The 24,646-nt window shown below is 39.5% G+C and overlaps 1 protein-coding gene across 1 annotated transcript; it reads right to left on the bottom strand.

Annotated features, from left to right (window-relative positions):
• Positions 1-593: 593 nt before the first annotated feature.
• LOC125303850 lies at positions 594-15,690 on the bottom strand. The gene is made up of 3 exons (XM_048257792.1): positions 15,344-15,690; positions 1,285-1,403; positions 594-1,194 (listed from the first exon to the last, which is right to left on the bottom strand). Exons 1-3 carry the CDS (start codon positions 15,344-15,346, stop codon positions 612-614), a joined length of 705 nt encoding a protein of 234 aa, XP_048113749.1. The 5' UTR covers positions 15,347-15,690; the 3' UTR covers positions 594-611.
• Between the last annotated feature and the right edge of the window lie 8,956 nt (positions 15,691-24,646).

Below are 24,646 nucleotides of genomic sequence, written 5' to 3'. Positions count from 1 at the left end.
TCAAATTGTGCTTTCAATGTGCGGCCGACTGTTCGTTTATTTTCTAGAGGCAGTGGTTGTCATTAGCCTATATTAATAAACAATTATTGAGGTTATGAATCTGTTGCAGTAACCATGTATTCATAAATTATGAATACCAGGCGCAACGCAATAGCCTCCGAAACATGTAGCCTAAATATATTTACACATTCTGAATATCACATCTAGAAAATAATGAGTTTTGGCAATCTATGGAAGAAACAGGGTTTGATCCCTGAACCCACTGCAAGGCTTACAGTTTGTATGTGTGTTGGAGTTAAGACAGCACTGAAAACCTATTGCGATGCGATCTATTTGATCTTAAGTTTGATTGTATAAAGACCCTTGGGGCTGTATTTAACATTTTTTTTAATTTACTTTCACATGTGTGGAAACAAAGAATATGGAGCAAGACACATTTTTGATTCTACAGATTTGCATATGGGCGAACCCACATATGACGTCCACAGGCTGCACAGATACCTAACATTTTTAATCTATGAAGGTGTACAGTGCAGAGACAATGACATGAAAAGTAAATGTAAACAGCGACAACAAAATTAACTGTGCTGATATCCTTCTGATTTCTTGATTTACTCTCCCGTTGCAACACAATTACTTGCTTGAAGAGTTTCCCTTGTTTTTCCACAATAAACACAATTATCATTATGGCAGCGGTACAAGAACACCTTATTTGCCAGAGACAGCAGTTGTTCCACATTTTCTGTTCCCTGATAGATTTCATTGAACACAAAGGCCACTGGGCCAGTGAGAGTTTCCCAAAGACGTTCAACAAATGGTAAGATATATCTTTGTTTGTTTTGATTTAGGCATTGGTTCACACAGGGGGAGTTGTAGGTGTAGAATACCACACAGTCATTAAGGTGATCTGAGGTCAGGTAGTTCATGGGAGTCGTTTTTATATCATCCCTGATCTTGCCCAACAGAATGTACTCGGAATGATGAGCTGTATCCCCTTTACCAACAGGTCGAGCGGCAACCAGGTTTTCTCCCACAAACACTCGATCTTTCGATGAGTTTTGAATTTTAGAGATCACATCTTCACGGGATGGCAGGTGTTTTTCGGGGTTCAGCTGACCAGACTCACATTGATCTGCCGGGAATCGGACAGCAACAGCAGTCTGAATGACATTCTGACCACTTGTTAGTTGGTACCTGTGGGAGAACAGACAGTTACAAATAATGACAGTGAATTCTCTTTCCTATGTTGTAGTTTTTATGAAGAATGGCATGGTAGTTTCATACGTATTCTCAATATGCGTAATGATTTTTTCGAGTGCGTTGAGATCCACTTCATTCACACCAGTAGTCCCAGAGGAGAGGAGAGAGAGCAGGAGCAGTTGGCTCAGCACACCTGGACAAACCTGTACAGGAAACAGAATTGCAAAGGTGGGGGGCCATGAATGTACAAGAGTTAACACTGGTTACTAATAGTAATATGCCTAGTAGGCCTAAATTCTCTAGTATAAAATTGCCAATCAAATTACCAAGCCACCATGTACTCTCCACTGCACAGGTAAAATAATTGCAAATGAGGAGGTGACGGGCACAGAAGATATTTTCAAAGAGGTGGGGGGCAAATTTTGAGAAAAATCCCGGATACCACAATCAGATTTCCAAATATCAAACCACCACTTCTGGCCCACTAAGACTACCATCATATTTTAAAGTTGCCTGAATATTAATATAGTAACATTGATTGTAGATGAATCCTTATATCCACTACACTACCTCCACCCAGTGAAAAACACCTACAACCATGCAACAGTTTAGGTTTTCTTCTACTACACACTGCATTTATTAAACATTTGTAAACTATTGTAACGATTGATGAGACTCAAAGTTGTCCAATGAAAAGTTATATTAATGGAAGCGGGAATCACACACATACCAAGACGCCATTACACAAGAAACACAAGGAAAGTCAATAAAATACTGACATACACGGGGTAAACACATGAGGTACAACCTAAAGAAAGACTACACAAACTAACACATACATGACAAGGTAAATGCGATCACAAAAACCGACATTACACAATCTAGCATTCACACACATTGCATTCTGGGAGGATAGCTCTCAGTCCGAAAGACGTTACACTATTATTAAATGCTATGTTCCTCGGAAGACGTTACACTATTATTAAATGCTATGTTCCTTTTTCTCGTTTTTTTCTAACTCTCTAGGTCCTAGACCTATTCACAAACAATCCTAAACTGCTTTTTGTGGCATTTCACGTCGCAATGTTTTGAGATGCACATGCGGCTACAGGAGCTCTCAACCGCAAGGGAATATTGTGCATTGTAGTGCTGGGCGGTATAACCAAATCACAGATTTTTTTTTAAAAATTCTTACGGTTTCACGGTATATGACGGTATTTTTTTTTTCATGCATAATCAGATGTTCACAGCATTTTCTACAGGTTGAGAGAGGAATTGCTGCAGTACATTGACTAAGGATGGTCTATTTTACTGTCATGATGTAGAATAACTCCACACTAGTGGTAATGCAGTTTTGCATGGCCCCAGAAAATGATGCTGTTTACAAAGACACTCATAGATAAGATACTTTATTGATCCCCAGGGGAAATTCAAGAAGATCATGATTCTACTCATGACTCTAATGAAGAATCTAATCAGAATGCAAAGACAATTGCAGTCAAAATACAGAACTTTTACTGTGCAAATTTCACAAACATCTTATATAACCAATAAAACGTATAAAACCAATACAAAAAGTAGTGCAACTTGCAATAATTATACTTTTTTGAAAATTATACAATTTAAAATAAAACCTCTCTGCTAATATGCTTACTCTGTCAAATAGGCCTATCAGAAACATGCCTTATTGTTATTGTGTGGTTTGCATGACGTTAGTGGTAGGCTAACGTTAACTTCATGTAGATGTAGATGTCTTGTTAGCCTGCCATGAGTTTCGGTTCAGTTCGCTAGGCAAAACATTAACAAAAAAGTTCGTTTTGGTGCACTGATGACAGTCAGGATCATTTCTAACTAGCCTGCTAGAATTGCGCAGTTCATGTCTATAACATGCTTTACTTGCTACCTGGATAATTTCAACGAATATTCTTAAGGTGAGATGAATGATAAGATCATTAAACTTCACTGTGTTCGGTGGGTTGCTAACTAACGACATCACCTACTAGCCAGCTAGTTACAGCTATTGAACAATCTCAATAGAATTTTCGTGACTGTAAATCCCTTTCAATACAGTATCCCTTAACGTTTTTTCCTTTACTAAAGAAACAATTTAAGGTATTCTGTGCAACACCCTTAAATAAACCCCTTACCTAAGGATGAATTAAACCTTAAGGGTCATACTTCAGGGGAAAACTTAAGGTGTTTTGTGTTTACCCTCACTATGCCTGCCTCGCAATTCGCACCATCGTCGCGTGAAAAAAGTCCGCCTGAAACACTGTCGCTGCACAGCGTTTCAAACGTTGTGTAATCAAATACACCGGTATGGCGGTATATTAAAAATTCACATCATAACGAAAATATACACCGGTTTACGGTGTGAACCGGTATACCGCCCACCACTAGTGCATTGTAACTAAGGGATGCAATAACACCACTAACAAAAACAAAACCTCATTGTCAACATGTAGCTATAAACTAAATGTAACGTTTCATTGTAAATCAAATTAAATTGTGTCTCCCCTTTGCCTAGGCCTACGTGTCTTCATACAGATTAATTTAGAAAATGTTGAAATATACTGCATCAATCCGTATATTTCATTATGCTATAGGCTATTTGCTTTGTCTTACTCTTTATTTAATAGGCTATTTATTCATCATCTTCCGTCCACAGTAGGCTACTTGTGTAGCGCACGCATTCTCACCGGAAAGACCTGTCACCAGTCACTCATCATCGTAGGGGAGGGTTTCCCGCGTTATAATCATCAGCCAATCAAGGTGGTCACTTCAGTCAAGCTTGTGCATGGGTAATGACGTCAACCATAGCAACGGAGCTTGTCTTAGAAGTTATCATTTTTCCTTACTAAGAGTAGGCCTACTGGTCTGGGCCCGTATTCACAAAGAATTTTAAGGCTAAAAGTAGCTCCTAACTGGTGAATTTAGGAGCAACTCTTAAAAATAATGGGCGTGTCACTCGTAACTTTAGGAGTAATTCACGAAGCATTTTAGACCTAAAAGTAGCACCGAAGTCTGGAGAAAGAAGTCGAGAGGACTCCTCTCCTAGGGGAGGAAACAATCCTAATCCTCGAGAGGAAACAATCCTAAAACGCTTTTTGTGGCATTTCACGTCGCAATGTTTTGAAATGCACGTGCGGCTACAGCTCTTAATCACAAGGGAATAATTGTGCATTGTAGACTCGTAGTGTGAGCGATATCGGAGCGAAATTGGAGCGGAACCATAGACTGTATATATAGAACTGGACAGTGTGCCGTCTGTTAAGAGTGATGCGAGCGTTAGTCCAGAGCCCCCTGGTGGCTGGCTGCAGTACAATGTGTAACTCCGCCCATCCCCATGTATTTCAATGGCCAAGTAGCCAACTTTCCGTGTCACTTTTCTCAACTAAAACTATTTTGTATCAACAACTTTTTATTGAAAAAATAGTTTTCAAGATGCTTCAATACACACAATTTTTTCTTTTCTCGCTGAAATTATTTTTTTAATGTTATATTAACAAATCTAAAAGGCGTGTTTACACCTATGATTGACAGCTGGCTGCAGACACTACCGGCGTCATCGCTCACTTATTTTAACACCTGATTTCGACCCTATGATTTCGACACATAATCTAACCTAAATAAGTGTTGCTGTTATTATCATTAGGCTATATCTTATCACAGTCTGACTAAATACATATTGATAGTCATACATTGTGTAGTTGCTGGTAAGAGACATCGTTGTTAGTTGTGACAGATTCTTTGTGAAAAAAGATATGTTCTGTTCTTTCATTAGATGCTAAGTATATTAGCTCATAGCATGCTACATCATGCTAGCATTAGCCAGTTGATAGGTAAAGTAAAAGCTCTGCTATATTGATCCGAAGTGGCGTTAGCCATAGTCACCATCATTTACAGTCCTACTTGTTTCAAATGGTTTAACGTAACCAGTGATTGCCGCCATCATCGTTTGCAACTTCATTTTTGAATATACTTTGTCACTGGAGAAGGCGATGTAAAGTTTCATTAACGTTAACTCTTGCTTAGTTTTGAAATGGCAAAAACGGCACCTAGCCTGCTAGGTCGACAACCTCGGTATGCCCATTTATGAATCAGCCCGACAAATAACGTTACTTGTGTTTTAGTGAACACATTATTGGACCATAGCTTAACGTGAGGAGGGATTCAAAGTTACAAATGGCCAATTTGCTTAGTATGCTCAGAACAGCGGTATCTGAAAATGCGTTAAGGTATCGTTGTTACCTCGCGATTGCACTGCTGGAGAAGCATTTTGCATTAGAAATCCTCCCCGTAGCATTTTGCGGGGGTAAATCCTCCCGTAGGCGTTACATCATTGCAAAATAATACGTCTAAATTGAAAACTGTGACAACTCATTGATAGGCCCTCTCAATATGTCTGTAATCGTATGCCTCTACCACAGGCTTGCTAGTCTTTCACCAGAGAGGGTGCTCCATTATAAATCAAAATGTAATACTGCAGCCTTCATGTCAGCTGTAAAAATATGAGAACATGGACCTACTACATCAGGACAGGATACTCTAAACATTTTACACATAATCAGGAAGCTACTTTGCTGTTCAGTGTGTGATGTGTTTAAAGTGGTACTATGTTTAAAGAAACATTTTTATTCTTTGTTTCAAGTGCATAAGAAAATACCACATTATGATGGTTATGGTTACCCTTAACAAATACAAAACAATATAATACTTAAAACAGGGATCAATCAATAGCCTAATGAAATAAACAATGAGGGGGGAAAGCAATAATAAATAATAATGCCCATTCAATCAATAATATAATAACAATAACATGGTAAGACTGCATTAAGGAGAATATCAATAATAAACAATGTCAAATTAATCAACAGCCTATAATGAAAATAAAACAGTACTACTGCATACAAACCATAATGTATAAGAAGTGCTTAAAAGACCAAAAACTATCACAAGAACGAAGAGCACTGGGCAACTCATTCCACCAACATGGTACCACTGAGGAAAAGAGTCTTGAATTTGACCTAGCGTTTAAGACTGGTCGACACTTTGGGTGAGATCCAAAATGGCAGCGCACTGAACACTGACGCTTGTAAACAGAAATACAAAACTTTATTTTTCTTCTACTAAAAACCACCAATACCTCTCTACAACTCTCATCAAAAACCGGATTATATTCTCCACCTTTTCCAATGGCAACCTCTTCATTCTGGACGTTATGTCATCTGAACCCAGCAAGAAACGCTTTCGTGACTACTCAACAGAGACTGAACCAGAATCACCTACGCCGCGCTTACTTCTACATCCATCGAGGTCAGTTTACTACAATCCATAAACAACAAACTTGCAATACTGGAACATCTGCACACAGATATTAAGGACTTAAAAGCCAGCCTCGAATTTTCCCAATCACAGATCGACACACTTTCGCATTAGAAAAACCGTGAACTCAAAGGGAAATATCACAAACTTATCCGACCATGTTAATCAACTCACCAGCGAAAAATCGGATCATGAAAGAAACAATCCTAGACCTCCAGTGCGCGCAGCATGCGATAACCTCATTTTTTCCGAATTCCCCTGCCAACTTCTAAAGATACACCCGACGACCCAGAGAAAGCAGTTAAAAGAATTCTTGCAGTCATCTCTCAAACTACCGCCAGAAACAGTTGACAAGATTACCTTCCACCGTGTACACCGTCTCTCACTTCCAAAGACAATAAAAAACCTCCTCCACTATCGCCAAGTTCAACACTTCAAACACAAAGAACTCATCAAAAGCAAAGGAAAAGAACTGAAAGGCACTTCATTCGACTAAACGACCAATTCCCACAAGTAATACAGGAAAGAAGAAGAGCCCTCTTGCCCATAATGAAACAACTCAGGCTAGAGGGCAAAGGAGCAGCACTGTCAGTCGATAAACTGTATGTCTATGGAACTCTGTATCGCGAACCCCAATATCACCACCTGGCTATAGCACATCATACCTCATGCCAACATTCATCTTGATTATAACATTGTCACCCTCAACTCTCTAACCCACTGCCTACTGATGCTTGGATCACCTCTCTCCCTCTCTTCTTATGTTTCATTCCTTTTTGCTCCCCTACCCACCCATTCTCTTTTGCTCTCTCAATGTTTAATGTTATTCATGGTGTTTTGTCTATACATGTTTGCTTGTGTGTCCTGTCTGTTTTGTTTATTATGTCTATAGGCTAAAGTCAAATTATGATCTGTATGTTTTCAATGCTAAACAGGAAATGTTCATGCTGTCACCACTCCAGAACCAAATTCCTACCTCTTTATGCTCTATATTCTTCTCAGCCCTACCCTTTACATCTCATTCGCACACCACATTACATACCTATTCCTCCACCCCCCCTTCCCCCTCTCCTATCTAACTGACACCTGCACACACTCTCACACACACAATACCCACCTTATCAAACATTTTCATAACTGTACAATCACAACATGGTACCACTTACATTCCTGACCTGGAACATCCGTGGGATTGGATCTCAGGCAAAGAGGCTCAAAATCTTAAATCATTTGGATAGTTTAAAAGCTGACATATGTCTCCTACAAGAAACTCATCTCTCAGAATTAGACTACACCCGCATCAAATCAAGACAATTCAATCACATTTTCTCATCTCATTACAATACAAAACAAAGGGGTTTGCATTCTGATTAACAAAAGAATCCCATTCATCCATAACGCCACCGTCACAGACCCAGAAGGACGTTTTGTCATCATAAACATCTCAATTCACAATACCCCTGTAACAATTGTTAATGTTTATGGCCCTAATACAGACAACCCAGTTTTCTTTCAGAATCTCTTCACCTCCATCTCAACTCTATCTGGCTGTCCCATCATAATTGCAAGCTTAACTTTTAATACAGTGTTAGACCCCACATTTGACAGATCTGATCACTCTAAAAGCAAAACGAATCTGGCAATCCACAAAAACAATAAAACAGTTCATGAGCGATTCTGGCCTTGGCGATTGTTGGCGGCTTCAGAACCCAGACTCCAAATGCTACTCTTTTTTCTCTCCGTCCACCACTCCTATTCCCATATTGATTATTTTCTAACCAGCAACTCTATAATGAAAAATATCTGATTCAACTATTCATCCCATAGTCATTAGCTTATCATGCCCCAGTTACAATTAAATGGAACATAACGAACCAACAGCGACCAATTAGCAAATGGCGTTTTAATACATCCCTCTTACAAGACCCAAATTTCATCCAGTTTTGTTGGGAGAGAGTGGGCATTCTTTCTAGAAATGAACGGCTCCCTGAATCATCTCCTTCCCTTCTGTGGGAAACAGGAAAAGCAGTAACTCGAGGAAGAATCATCTCATTCAGTATACAAAAAAAAGAAGGAAAAAGAACAGGAAGTAGAACTCAACAATAAAATTAAACAGTTAGAAGAAACCAATGCAAGCAACCCAACTGAAGAAACACAGGCAAAACTTAGGAAACATAAATTCAAACTCAATGAAATACTCAATAAACACACTCAATTTATGATTCACCGCCTAAGGCAGGAAAACTTCCACCATAGCAATAAATCAGGTAAATACTTAGCAAATCAAATCCAACGTAACAAAGAAAAAAATCAACAATCCCGGTCATAAAGAACTCAGCAGGAAGCTAACCAGCTCACCTGAAGAAATAAATCATGTTTTTTACCAGTTTTACAATAAACTATATTCTTCAGAAATAAACCCCAACCAGGAATTCATAGACTCTTTCCTAAACAGCATCGAATTACCACAACTCAATGAGACCGAAATAAAACCTAGAATCACCTATAACTCAACAAGAACTATTTGATGCCCTGAAACAGATGCCCGATAATAAAGCACCAGGTCCGATGGCTTTCCTGCTGAGTTCTACAAACAATTTTGGACCATCTTAGCTCCACTATTCATCAGAATGATTAATGAATCAAAACAGAAAGGACGCCTTCCAACTAGTTCCACCACAGCCTCAATTTCACTGCTCCTCAAGCCCAATAAGGACCCAACATTGCCATCCAGCTACCGACCAATTTCTCTCCTCAATGTGGACAATAAGATAATCGCGAAAAATGCTAGCACACAGATTAGCAGGTCACCCCATCCATTATCCACCCAGACCAGACAGGCTTCATTAAAGGTAGAATTTCATCCACCAACACCCAGAGACTGTTAAATATAATGTATCACTCTACAAATTTTCAAGATAATACCATCATAGCAACTCTCGACGAGAAAAAAAAAGCTTTTGATAGGGTGAACTGGAATTTCCTGTTTTCCACATTAGGGAGGTTTGGCTTCGAGTCGCTCATTAACTGGATTAAACTTCTATATACCTCTCCTTCAGCCACAGTAATCACCAATGGACTAACATTACAAAGTTTCACTCTTCACCGGGGAACTAGACAGGGTGCCCACTCCCCCTCACTATTTACAATCTTCATTGAACCCCTAGCAGCTGCCATCCGGCCAGAACCCCTCATCAAAGGTGTCCAGACTCCATATATGCATCACAAAAATCAGCCTTTATGCTGACGACATTCTTCTTTTTCTTCAAGACCCCACAACATCAGTAGAAGAAACCATCAAACTCATTGACACATTCTCTAAAATTTCTGAATACTCAATCAATTGGAATAAATCTGCAGTTCTCCCATTACATCCCAACAGCTGGGATGTGACAGCCAACTCTTCACCTATCCCACTCTGCACTAACTATATCACTTACTTAGGGATAAAGTCTCCCCAGGCTGTCAGACTTATTTAGCCTAAATTATTCCCTGTACTCACTTCAATAGATGATGACCTTCAACGCTGGAAGAACCTCCCATTATCCATCATGGGCAGAATCTCAGTAATCAAAATGACAATACTGCCCAAAATAAACTATCTATTCTCTATGATTCCAACTCAGCCCACCACCCTCTGGTTTAAGTCTCTCGATTCATTAATAACTAAATTCTACTGGAAAGATAAGACCCCAAGGATCAAACTCGCCACTCTCCAAAAACCAAAAGCAATGGGAGGACTAGAGGCCCCACACTTCCAGCACTATGCCCTGGCCAACCAGCTCCACTACATCCACAAATGGCTACACCCCACCCCTCAGACAACACCTGGTTAGACCTAGAACAAACAATCTGTAAAGAAATTAAAATCTCAGATCTCCCTTTCTGCAGTCAGTCGGTCAAAACATCCATCCTTCAAAGCCCCAACAATTTCAGCTACTCTGACAGCCTGGTGGAGATTCTACCACATCACTGATTCACCTATAGCACCATCAATTGCACCCCAATTTGGAATAACCCAGATTTCACCGTCAATAAAAACACTTTAACTTTCACACATTGATGGGAAAGGGCATCACTCACCTTCAACACATTCTTCAAGACAATAATCTGGCCTCATTTTCCTGTTTGGTCCAGAAGCACGGCATCGAGAGTAAACACTTCTTACAATACCTGCAAAATTAAATCATCTATCCTAGGAAAAATTAACATCCAGACAGCTAACCTTGACATTCCCCACCAATCTCAGAGCTGCTTAATATTCCCTCTCCCACATTTTACAAAATTATATCTCGTTCAGAAAAACAATTGGCCTGCCATATCACAAATGGGAATCAGACTTATCAATTACTCCCGTTACTTGACTTCTGGACCAAAATGTGCAAAACATCTACCTCATGACAAAAATAATAGTAATCTACAACTAATACAATACAAGGTCCTTCACAGATTCCACTTCACTGCACATAAATTGGCTAAAATGGGGTTTGGCTCGGATCTTTGCACTCACTGCACACAAAATAACCCAGATACATACATTCATGCCGTTTGGCATTGCACTCCAATCAACCACTTCTGGGTGAGTGTCACAAAATCTCTCTCTTCCATCTTTGGCTGTCACATCCCAGCATCCCTTCCTTTATGCATACTTGGTGATACATCCACAGTCAATTTAAGCAACTCCTGCAATAAAACACTGCTGGTAGCTGACTATCGCCAAGAAAACAATCCTCATGAACTGGAAATCTAAGAAAAAGCTCACATCACTCATTGGAAAAACTTGTTAACAGACTATATATCATTAGAAAACCTATCAACTACAAACTTAATCAATACTCAGGATACAACCTCTCCTTGGTACCCCTTTATCACCTACTTACAGTCCTGATCCTCTTTGCCTGAGTTCCATCTCCACACGATCATAACACACATCATCGAACACTAGGCAGGGGAGGGTAGCTGGAACTATTATTATTATTAGTAGTAGTAATATAGATAGCATCCCCTTCTTTCCCTCCCCCTTTTATTTACATTCTCTGATAACTTTACTAATTTCACTCTTTCTCTCTGCCTCTCCCATCGTTATTCTGATGGGGCCCCATTGGATGGCTTGGGAGACTCGGTCCTGGCAGGTCGCTCTGTGGTTTTGGCATTGGTTGGGTCCTGTGGGTTATCTATTGGCCCTGGGCCCCCGGTGTGCACCCTCCTCATACGCTCATGCACATGCCTTGTCCTGGAAGCACACAGCACGCTTTACTCTCTTTTAATCGCACTACATGTTAGGTGACATACATAAACAAAAACTACAAAACAGGCTAGGGTAAGAGTGGAGTGCAGGTAGATGCCTCATCAGGTGTCTATCTGCATGCCTCACTTATTTTAATGCACACATTGAGGAGGCATACATCTTACACAGGGTAAGTGTGGTGTGCATGGGGAAATCCTGACAGATATTCACCATGCATGCCCACTTCTTTTAATGCTACACTCTAGATAGACCCCTCAACCTAGCCATTCACATACTGTACATATTTAGGTCAAGAGTGGCGTGTTGGGTGAAGGTCTGGGGCGAGGTGTGGTTGGTCGGGTAGTGGGGATGTGCATATGCTGGGGCCTGGGGCTGATGGGTGGCACGCAGGTCCTCCCCTCTGTCAGCTCGTCGCAGTATAACTGCAGGGGCTGGGTGGAACTGTGGCCATTATGGGTGCCCAGGTTATTCCTATTATTATACTTATCATTAATAGAATAATTACAACTCCTCTCCTCTCTGAAACCCTCCCTCTCTATGTTCCAGCTTCTCTCCTCCTGGCCCAACAGCAAGCCAGCCTTATATATATCTTTACACACACACATACATCCTCACATACTCACTACCCCTCACCCCCCCCATCCCAACACCACCTCATTCACACTCTTAGAGCTACCATCCCACACCCCCATCCCCCTTCTTTTCATTCCGGTCATCAATTTCATCCCTGATAATCATATCTGTAATCATCCTGGGCCTAAATCATCCTTAGCCTTTCTGTTATTAATGTTATGTTGTGTTATGTTTGTGGAAGCCAAGTCAATGTGATGTCTTGTTAAGTTACAGTCTGTGTTTATGTAATGTACGCCTGTTTGTCGTATGTAGTATTCATGTGCATGTCGTAGTGTTGCATTTTCTGTAATGTCGATGTTTGCAAATAATAAAAAAAAAAGACTGGTTGACACAACAGAAGTTCATCAGAAGACCACAGTGGGGCGGTTGGGATGTACATCTTGATCATTGAATTAAAATAACAAGGAGCAGATCCAGTCAATGTCCTATAGGCCAAAGTGAGAGATTTAAATTTAATTCTGTCTACTGTAGGGAGCCAATGGAGAGTAACTAGGAGAGGAGTTACAATGTGTCCTCTTTGGCTGATTGTGGCATGTTGCAGCATTCTGAATGATAGATCACACAAAGAAATAAAAACATTCAATATTGATTTAGTATCAACCAATAATTATTCTGATATTAACATTCTTGTAACATCTACATCTTTGTGTAGGCTACAGTTAAATACTAAGCAATGGCCTCTGACTTAAATACCAAGGCAGTTAAATGACCGTGGTATAGTCTCACGTGATACAGGACTACACAGTAAACCCATTTAAAATAGGCAAGGATATGTATTTAATAACATTTGGGGTTGCTCACAGTATACCCACCACTACAACTAACTAACTTCGACTACACCACTAGTTGAATGGCGCATTGCAATTTACAATTTGTGTTGTGAGTTCAGGGGGCATACAGAAAGTTGAAGTTTGGGTGACATCAATAAAGAAAATAGAAACAAAGGGATGTGTACAGCCTCAAGTATAAATGATGTCACATTAACAGAAGGTTCAGAGCAGAGGCAGACCTTTCTTGGTGCCATGCAAGTTATTGAAAGTCATGTGTTTTCAGAGCGTAGTGGTGCTGTGCCATGTCCCATGTATAAGGGGCTTCAAGGTTGATCCAGTGGCGGTGGGTGATGATGTCAGGGAGATGGATGTCAGGGTACTTGGAGAAAGGGGGAGGACATGCCACCTCAGACCACCCCAGCCAAACATCTTCACGTAGGCATTCCCTTGCTTGCAGACTAATGTAGACCATGGAGAAGTGACTGGTTCTTGGCGTAGCAGCTAGTGTTTAATGCAGGCGTTTCATTTATCGATCATTTACTTATGCGGTCTACAACTACTGACCTACCGATCTATTTTTACAGTCTATGCTACCCGACCTACCATCACAGAAGTAGCTCTAACAGAGGTGTGTTAGCGTTAGAAAAATGGCTAGTAGTTACATTAACACGAGGTTGATGAGGTCCATGCTTCACATTACGTTAACGTTAACTTGCGTTGCTTTATCACATCATACCGTTGCTTTATCACATCATATACTGTACTGACTGTCTAGTGTTATTAATCCCCATGTACAGTCAATGGTTACTCCATGTTGAGATGGCATACATGATATTTGAAAACAGCAACAACTAATAAAACCAAGTATATCATGCATCGACTGTTAAGGGGGCTGTGTGCTAATCTTCACTTCAATGACTAACTTAGCCTCGGTAGCGTTAATGTAGCTGCTAACGTTAGCATGTAATTCGCTATCCGCTGTTGTTAGCTCATTAGTATTCACCATACTAAATTGTCACAGTCTATAATCAACATAATAAGCTCTCTTAGGCGTGGCTAAGAACACCAATAGACAAAAAAACGTTTCAGTTGATACGCAACACTTACCAGACAAGAACAAACCCGATTGTTGTTTGTACTGTTTAGCTAACTCAGTCACAGCCGTAAAATTCATCCAGCCAGCTAGCCTTTCTAGCCGAAGTCACCTGGGTTGTGGAAAGGAGAAGGGGGCGGGTTTCACTTGACAAAGGCGTTTAACTTTCGTAGAGTGGCAACTGAGTGGGCGTGCCTGACGCCGACTCCTCTTCACTGCGCATGCTTCAACTTTTGCTGCGCCCGCCGCACTTCAAATTGGCTCCAAATTTTTCCAAGATATAAGCCATGCTTCAATTCCATAGAACACTGTAGAATGCAGCCACACTGTCCAGTTCTATATATACAGTCTATGAGCGGAACAGAGCGGCCGCTCCGGCCTCTAAATTAAAAAGCACTCCGCGCTCTTACAAAATTCCATCCGCTCGGCTCACTAGCTCTGGCTCATGGTATAGACGCCCAACAAAATGTTGACATTTCCCGTATTTTTGGTGAGAAACCCGGGAAATCTTACTTATTTTCAATGCTGAATGTTGACAGCTATGGACCGAAAGGATATTTGAAGAGTACAGAAATCACATTCGCTCTAGAATCTTTGCTAGTGCCTAGAGGACCCTCAGTATCTCCACTCAAAAGCCACAGCGCGAGGTCTTATTTACAACCTACCCTGCAAAAAATAAGGAAATGAAGGATAAACGTGGTGAGCCGATGGGTAGGTGCCTGAAGTGTAAAGACTGAGACTGAGAGCTACATAGAAAAATATGCACCAAACAAGCCACTTTGAAATTTTGCTGTTTTCATGAATACAAAAGTTGGGTGACCCCAGACTAATAAAAGTTGGCTGAATAAAAAGACATGACTCTCCCCTATTTTCCTCCAGTGGTCCATTCCATACTGAACGGTCCCTTAGGAGCTACTTTTAGCCTTAAGATTCTTTGTGAATATGGCCCCAAATACATAAAGGGAAAAAAATGAGCGAGATGTGGAAGACAGACTTATGAGGAAAGACAGAAAAACAAATGAATGGAAGAGCAAAGAGAGAGATAGTGAAGGCGACAGAGAGAGGGAGGCTCACCATGGTTCCTGATAGATGCTGGATGTGGTTGTTGTGAATTCCCCCAACAGGATTGATTTCAGTAGAGTGCTCAACCTTGATCTCTTCAGCTAGGATGCTGTGAAGTGAATATGGCTGTAATCTTCTCCTACATATACTAACTCGGTGCCTCCCTTGTCCTCATTCTGATACTGGTCACTTATGCAAAGTGGACAGGTGTCTGAGACGCCCAGGGCTTGGTCTGGCATGAGAGAAAAAAAGAGACCCATACTAACGGATGCCAGCTGGGACAGGGTTATCTAAAGGGGTGTGTGAAAGGTAAGGTGAAGTAAGGTATTTAGTTTCGTCTCAAATGGAATTTATCTCACATTTATCTTTCTGGCAGCAGTACAAGAACACCTTTTCTGCCAGGGGCAGCAGATGTTCCAAATTATCTTTTCCCTAAAAGAGATTTCATTGAACATGAAGGCCACTGGGCCAGTAAGAGTTTTCCAGTCTTTCAACAGATGATAAGATATATCCAGACATGGGCAGTATTTTAATTATATGTATTTTAAATACATATTTATTAACTTTAACATATTTTGTCATTTGTATTTTGCAAGATTGGAACAAATCTAATGTAGTTTGTAACAAAATACTTTGAGGGATTGTATTTACATATACATAAAATACATAAATACTTAAGATAACATAACATAACACAATTTCATTTCTCAGTTAAATATACTACCTATAGCCATTACAATAAGCTATGCTTATCATAGTCCAGGAGTCAAAGGCCAGAATTTTGGTGAACCTGGTTTTGTCAGTTGAAGTTTTTTTTTCTTTGCTGTTTCTTCTTGCCTGGGTTTCTCCAAAAGAATAGGGTGGGTGCCCGATGATATCCCTTGTTGGGCAATTCCCTATATTCAGCTCTAAAGTTGACCTAAATAGCGATTTGTCCATAAAAATACTCACTTCCTTACTACTGGTGTCAACAATAATCGATTCGGCGATGCATTGCAATGCGGGGCATGCACGATTCAGCATCGATGCGGCAACGTGCCATAATCGATTATGTCACTGTTTATTTTCTGGCCTTGAGTGGACAATAAAGTTGTGAAGTTTCAATTACTTCTGGGGGCATTTCCGGAGCAACGTTGTAGTGACATGCGCAGCCTGTAGCTACAAGCTAAGCGGCAGCACTAGTTAGCATAACAACAACACTAAAGAATTAAGATGACGGAGGGACAAGACGTACGCGGTGTGTAAAACCTGCCACACTAAAATCAAGCACGTTGGCAATACAACTAACTTCACGAACCATGTCGATCGTTGCCATCCTGAGCTTCGTTACTGTGTGTGCAGTATGTGCAGGGTAGGAATTTCATGACGGCCATGGCCATCGTTGCCCGAGGTGGCCATGATGCCCCTTTGAAAATCAGAGGTTTACAGGCCACCATGGCATCATTGAGCCTACTCATCACACAGACATCACAAGTAGCCTATCACATCACATGAAAGAGCTTTTTCTCAGCTTTTAAACGATGTTAGCCATTAATTGCTGTGGTGACCGGTTCATGAGAAAAGTAAATAATATAATTAAATTTAAAGGAGAATTCCGGTGTGATATTGACCTAAAGTGTGTTGAAACATGATACCGAGTTTGAGCGTATGTCTCATAGCCCATCTCGGCTTGTCCCCTGCACTCAAAATCTGGCACTAGTTAGCCCGATGCTACCAACAGCTTTTTCAATGGTGGTGCTTCGGCATCGGGCTAACCATGCAAATAAATCACTGTTTTACACCATTTACGAGGCTCAATGTATCTCCACACTTCATTGGTAGACTTCGGGGGCCCTGACATTTAAAAGCGAGACATTGAGAACTTTGAGGACATTGAGAAAGCACTGGTAGTTTACTTACAAGGCGATTTATACAGACAGTATCTTCCACGAAGTTTAAGCGTTTGCAGCCATTTTGAATTTAGTCCGCGATAAATTAAGCGACGGTAAGAATGAACAGGTATGATAAGGGATCAGATTCCAAAATAATTCCGTTGGAAATGCATGGATTCCAGTTGCTGCTACTGGAAGAAACTGGAATCCATGCATTTCCACTGAATTATTTTTGAGCCTCGTAAATGGGTGTAAAACAGTGATTTATTTGCATGGCTAGATGCGAAGCACCATATTGAAAAAAAGCTGTTGGTAGCATCGGCTAACTAGCCAGATTTTGGAGTGCAGGGGACAAGCCGAGATGGGCTATGAGACATCGTTCTCACTACGGTATCATGTTTCAATACACTTTAGGTCAATATCACACGAATTCTCCTTTAATCATAAATTACATTACATTACATTACATTACATTTGGCTGGCGGCTTTTTAACCAAAAAAGCGACTAACAACATGGTAAACAGTAAGTTTTAGAACAATTCTCACAATTTTAGGACAGTTTAAAAAAAACACATTAGAGTACAGTAAAGAATAAGTCGTCGGTGAGTGCTGTATTTTAACAGTTACTTGTCAGTTTAACGGCTGGTGAGTGCTTGGATCAGTAAGACTTGTTGTAAGTGTTGCTATGAGAGTAGATGTTCTCTAAAGAGCTGGGTCTTCAGGAGTTTTTTGAAACTCATTTTAAAAGATGTCTCCACGATTAAAGGAAAAAAAACAGCTACAATGTCATTAGCATGTCTAATTAATGTTAATTGTGACACTTTTGGGGGATTTTGACTAGCACCATCCTCCTTTCCATAGTGTGAGGTTCACCCCACATAACATTAAAGAACATTGGTGAACTTTATTGTTTTTTGAACCTTCTACTGAAGGTTCTGCGCCCATCTCCCTACCCATTCATATCGGTGGGATACTTTACGAACCCTTTGTTCAACACATAACAAACCATCCCAGGTAAAAAAGTAGTATACTTTAGTGTGTTAGAAATATGATTAAAGTATATGAAGTATAAAACAAGTATGCTTACACTTTTTGTACTTTATGTAAAGCATGTTTAATGTGTACTTTTAGAAAGTATACTTCAAAGTAGATGTTATTAAGTTCAAATTCAGTGTACTAAAAGTAAATATACTAATTCTGCAATATTCAAAGTGTTTTTGTAATGTACTTTTAAAAAGTGTACTTTGTTGTTAGTGTATTTTAAATGGTAAAGAAGTTTATTTTGGTTAAGTGTATTAAATTGGTAATACTTAGAGTTGTAATATAGTGTACTTATGGAAAGTATATTTTTGGTAAAAGATTGTTTGTATAGTTTCATCTAACTTTGAATAAAATACTAATGTGTGTAGCCTATGGGCCTGATATGTCAGCCGCATGGATGGCAATGTGCAATAACCTAGCCTACAGAGAGATACACAGATCAATTTTTGTCATCAAATAATATTTTTTCTTTTGTTGATTTTGTGTCTTAGTAAGTAGTTTGTGATGTAGTAAAGGTTGTGAGAGGATGAATGTGGCATGTTGTTAAATTTATAGGCAACACTGAGTGGCAGTCCAGTTGACCAATCACAATGGCTGTTTGAATTTGAAATGGAGTGGGCGGGTCTGTGCACCTTTCTAGCAAAACGTGGTGTGAGCAAACATTAACATTATTTTGTACAGTCTATGCACTTGTAACTTTATTTGCAAGACAGATGGACTGTAGAGACCAGAAAATGCATACGTTTACGGTCTGTATAAGGTTTCAGGTTTGTCAAAATTAAAGATACTAACGTTATAGATTCTAGTCATGCCAGAGACGTTGGTCCTAGAGCCAGAAGGACTCGTCATATGAGATGACAAGGGTTGAACCCAGTTGGATCTAAAGTGCCAAGTTGTTCGTTATCAGGTGAGTCCCAAAGCATATTGTTAAATGATTCTGATGTAGCTTACTCTTTATGGCATTCGGTAGTCTTTGGAGATGTGAAATTGGTGGTTTAGCAATCTTTCAAGAGTTTGTTTGTAGGCCTATCCTTGCTAGCAATGTCAGATCACATTAGCTAATTTAGCTAATGTTAACGTCATAAACGTCGACCCAGACCCAGAAAACTACATTCACCTGCTTTGTGTTTGTGGGATTATTGACAAGTGTTGGCTAGCACTAACGTTAGACAAACTATTATGGGAAAAAAGTGTGTTCTTTATTAAGCAACGTTTGCCTAAAGTTCACCAATGTTCTTTAATGTTATGTGGGGTGAACCTCATACTATGGAAAGGAGGATGGTGCTAGTCAAAATCCCCCAAAAGTGTCACACTTAACATTAATTAGACATGCTAATGACATTGTAGCTGTTTTTTTCCTTTAATCGTGGAGACATCTTTTAAAATGAGTCTACAGGACAAATTACATGCATTTTATGAAGTAGAACGTTTTTTTTCCACCATTGATATTAGAGGGGGAATTAAACCTGGTGTTCTACTAGTGCTATGAAGCTTAGGCTACATTATTGATATTTATGCCTTGGTTTATGCAATAGATTTAGATTTTTTTTTAATTATTTGTGTTTGACAGCATTCAAGTTAATTTCATGGTAGTGTTTGTAATTTACCTAGTTTTAATCTGTAGCCTAACTATGTTTTTACAGGTGTCCCTGGACAGTTTTGAAACCGAGATGTCTGAGGGGCCGTTTATACGAGAACGACTGCGAAGGAAGACGACAAAATATTTTATCAAGCGCCTTTCGTTTACACGGTGACCCCGCAAAAATATGAAGACTCCTTCCAGAGTGTAGAGTTTTGAAGATGACCGGGTTGCGTCTCCGTCTAAACGGCTAAACCAAAGATCCTGATTACCTCTCTGGCTAAACTGTGAAATTAGAATGTCTGCGGCGTGGCGACGCGGGGTTCTATCACACCACCACCCAGCGGTCTGGAATGCATATCCATCCCTCAATATCACATACTCTTTAAGCGTCTTCATATAAACAAAGATTTCCCCTGAGAATGCTTTCGTCTAAACGAATAAAAAAATGAAGACGAGGCGCCACTCCTGCGTCTTCTCTTTTTATCGTCACCGTATAAACGTAGCCTGAATGCCTCAAATAATCAGCAGTAAAGGTAAATATTCTTCATCCAGGACCTTGCCCCATTACTTTTAAAGCATAACTCAAGCCAAAATGCAACCTAGGGTGTTTTTGTGAATGTACCCGAGTCAAACTTTCGTTTAAAAGCATAATTACATCAGAAGCGCCACTATTAAGCTTGACCGTATTGTCGTTTCTGGGTCAAATGCCATTTTGAATTGGAGTCGTAGGGGCACAACTATTTTGATACATGATGATTTTGATTCATGCATCAAAATAGTAGACTAGTGCCCCTACGACTCCCATTCAAAATGCCATTTGACCCAAAAACGACATTACAATTGTATTGAAAACAAAGGAATCTAAGGTAATCAAATGGAGAAAACAGGGTGGTTGCACTCATATCGGTGCCAAGGTGCACAACGCTTTAACGAAAGACTACCTGGCCAGGTCTACCCATACCAGGATGGCAAACAGATGGTGTCAAGTACCAATTTGACCCATAAAAAGTAAAAAAAGTGTCACATGTTTCTGTGTAAAATATTGTTTATCTTGTAAAATGTTGTCCATCTTCTTTCTGTTCACAGACAACAGAGACAAATTCTCTAATACCAAGGTCAATGCATTTGACTGCCGTCCAGCCCCGGGTTGGCACCGAAAACTTTATGCATCTTGGACTGAAAGATGGTGTGCTAGTAAGGAAGCTAGCTACCACAGCTTTTGCCACCACATCTCAGTGTTAGGAGGGAAGTTCACTCACTGCACAACTCTACCAGCTGTACCTTTCCTCCTCAGCCATGATCCGTAGCCACCATGGTTTTCTTTCTGGGCCAGAAGACTTTGCAAACAAATAAGTAATAAATGATCATGCATTACAAATGTAGCCATGTTAGACTGTTAAGTTGTTGACTTGTAAGCTGGGTGTCCAGTAAACAATTTCAACCTTAGAGGGCAAATTATCTCACCTAGGAGGGTAAACAACTTTTGTTTTTCATGAAATCTGCATTTTCAATTGATGGTCTACCAATGAGGCTGTAGAGTATCGCGACACAATAGTGGCAAAAAGCACTTGCGCGATAAAACATGCATTCGGGTGTATTATATTATATATTATTTCACACACGTAGATATTAAATGCGAGCGCACAAATTCTCTCTGCGCATGCGCACTCAGAGGAAACTGCTCCCCGAGCAAGGAAGAAAATGCTGCAAGCGAGTAGGAATCTGACCAGTGCTCCAAACAGGCACTCGAAAAATCACTCGGCTCTCTCAAAGTTGATTTCTGCTTACGGGAAGTGAATTTCTGCTCTCGTGGGTCTCTACTTGGGGGCTGGGAACCAGGTTCACTGGTCAGATTCCTCCTTACTCGCAGCATTTTTTCCTCGCTCAGGGAGCAGTTTCCTCTGAGTCCGCGCGCGCACAGAGAATTTGCACGCTTGCATTTAATATCTATGCGTGTGAAACAATATAATATGCCCAAATGCATGTTTTATCGCGTGAGTGCTTTGTGGCTCTATTGTGTCTCCGTGGTAGGCCTACAATGGCAAAGTTACCACATCCAACTTGAAAAGATATGCTCAAGAGATCCATAACTTTCAGAAAAATGTTTTACTTTTGTAATGGATAAATATTATGTTTGTTATGGATGAATATTATGTTTTGTTTTGAGAGAAATCTGTAATTTTCATTCATGTCAATAAAATGTTTTTCTCATAAAGTGTAATTTATCATGTAACACAATAGGTAGGAGAGTACTAATAGTACAATTTTAAATCACACTAATATTATACTTAAATTGCATGCCAAATGAGAATGATGAGAGTGTATTCAAAATACACTACTACACTATTATTAGTTATACTGTAATGCCTTTTAAGTACATTTCCAGTACACTTGGGATGTTACAAAAGTGTACTGTGACTGTGTTCTGAATGCTCATGAATCTCTTTTTGTATAATGTACTTAAGAACACTTAAAGTTTGAAAAAAGTTGTTCCATTTTAGCACACAATTTACACTTGAAGTGTAGTCAAATAGATTTTAAGTTGAACTTAATACATAATTGAATACACTTAACTACACTTGGATTTGACGAAAAAAGTATGAACTGTACTTAGTACAGTTTCCCTGGGAAAAGTAACATTGCGCCGATTTGAAAAAGGAACTACGTTACGTTACCAAATTTTCAGTAGAAGCGCGTTACACTACTTTTTACCCGAAAAAGTACACTGCTGATATAGCCTATTTATGAATCGTTAATATACAAATTCAATAATGTACAACATTTTGAATGATTCATATACAAATAAATTGTTTATGTAAACCAAATGAATTCAAATGTTGTGTCTGTTGTTATTACAGTAGGTCCTACACTAGACGCACATGTAGGCTATGTATTTCCGCAAAAAAACTTGTTTTAAGAGCTCTGACAACATTCTAAATCACATTTTTACACAGATTACTAAATTTATCATAACTTTTGAACAGATGTACTGTATATTTGTTCAAACAAGGTTTTGTTAAATCACCCACAAAATTTACTGCATTTCATACACGCTACATTTTTCTCTTGTAGGCAAATATGGCAAAAATGGGTTTTTATGTGAATTAAAACAGATTTTGGATCATTTTCAATATACATTAGGAGAGGATTTTCAGAGACTGCACTCTACTGTATCAAAATTACCCCATAGGGTAGAGTAGAGTGCAGTCTCTGAAAATCCTCTCCTAATGTATATGTAATACATTTATACACCATTTTATAGAACTAGTCTTTCTTAATAAAATTATATGTATTTCATTGGTGGGATATAACACTTTTAAAAAGTATATTTTTAATAGCTTTTTTTCACCTGGGATATATCAGAATAAACAGCTGACCTTACCGAACAGAAGGGTGTAAAGCAGTCCCCTGTACAGTTAGCCGTTCCAGAGTAATCAAGTTTTGAATTTGCAGCAAATTTCGACATGCATGGATGTCTCCAAATTTGGGCTTTAAGTTTTACAATGTGTTTAAATTATTAAACTTATTAAAATGCCATATCCAATACCCTGTACCATTCAATTTTATTTGATTTAATGATATTTATGTCAAAGATACAGGAAAGTGATAGCAGCCAATAAAATCTGTTGTTCAATATCTGACTGCTTGTATTGCCACATGACCTCAAAATTTGCCTTGTTGTGTGCAGTAGAATTTTGATGCATCGCAATGCATCGTAGAATCGAATTGAATCGAATCGTTACCTGGTGAATCGTAATCAAATCGAATTGTGAGGGCAGTGCCAATGCACACCCCTATTAGTTACCCTCTATGGAAAGTAACTTTTTATGTTACTCGTTACTTTTACGTTACTTGACTTTGGGCAGAACTAAATATCTGTTCCTAAATGTGTAGGCCTACATACAAGTACAAGTACAAGTTCTACTATGGAGGACATAACAGGTATTTCTTTTGTGCTCTTTATTATAAAAAATGTCACAAACAGAGTACTTGACAAGAAAACATTGAGCTGTTAAAGGCTTCAACACCACCACTAAAGCCCTATGAAACAATAATAAATAACATAGCCTCGATACATCTTAAGGGCATATAGGTGAACACAAAATACATGAGGGCTTATTTTATTTTATAGCCATATACTCTTTCATTCTTTCAACAAGCGCTCATCCGAAATTTGGTGCAAAGCTAGTGCAAATCGTATCAATAGGCTGGCAGTTGAGTTAACGGCAGTGGACAAAAGTTTCTCAGGGCACAGTGTAGGCTACAACTTACACTCACATTCCTCCCCTTAGTTTCAACGAATTTGAAGTCATGTGAATACGTCCATCCCTCAAAAGTTAACGTTGGCTGCGTCTCGCTTGCTATGATTGCTCTTCATTGCCACCAGCCTTGGTCACGTACCGTGTGGAGCTATGATTGCACTTCACGCTACCAGCCTCTGTCACATAAGCCGCCTTGTGGAGCTCGTGCCTATTGCGCAAGCGTGCAGCTGAGAAAGCAGCATCGCTGTCAAATCTGTCCCTGGGAAAAGTAACATTGCGCCGATTTGAAAAAGGAACTACGTTACGTTACCAAATTTTCAGTAGAAGCGCGTTACACTACTTTTTACCCGAAAAAGTACACTGCTGATATAGCCTATTTATGAATCGTTAATATACAAATTCAATAATGTACAACATTTTGAATGATTCATATACAAATAAATTGTTTATGTAAACCAAATGAATTCAAATGTTGTGTCTGTTGTTATTACAGTAGGTCCTACACTAGACGCACATGTAGGCTATATGTATTTCCACAAAAAAACTTGTTTTAAGAGCT

This window comes from Alosa alosa, chromosome 11 (genome assembly GCF_017589495.1).
Source record: "Alosa alosa isolate M-15738 ecotype Scorff River chromosome 11, AALO_Geno_1.1, whole genome shotgun sequence".
NCBI lineage: Eukaryota > Metazoa > Chordata > Actinopteri > Clupeiformes > Clupeidae > Alosa > Alosa alosa.
Note: the sequence above shows the minus strand (reverse complement) of the source record. Positions and strands in the feature narration are given on the sequence as shown.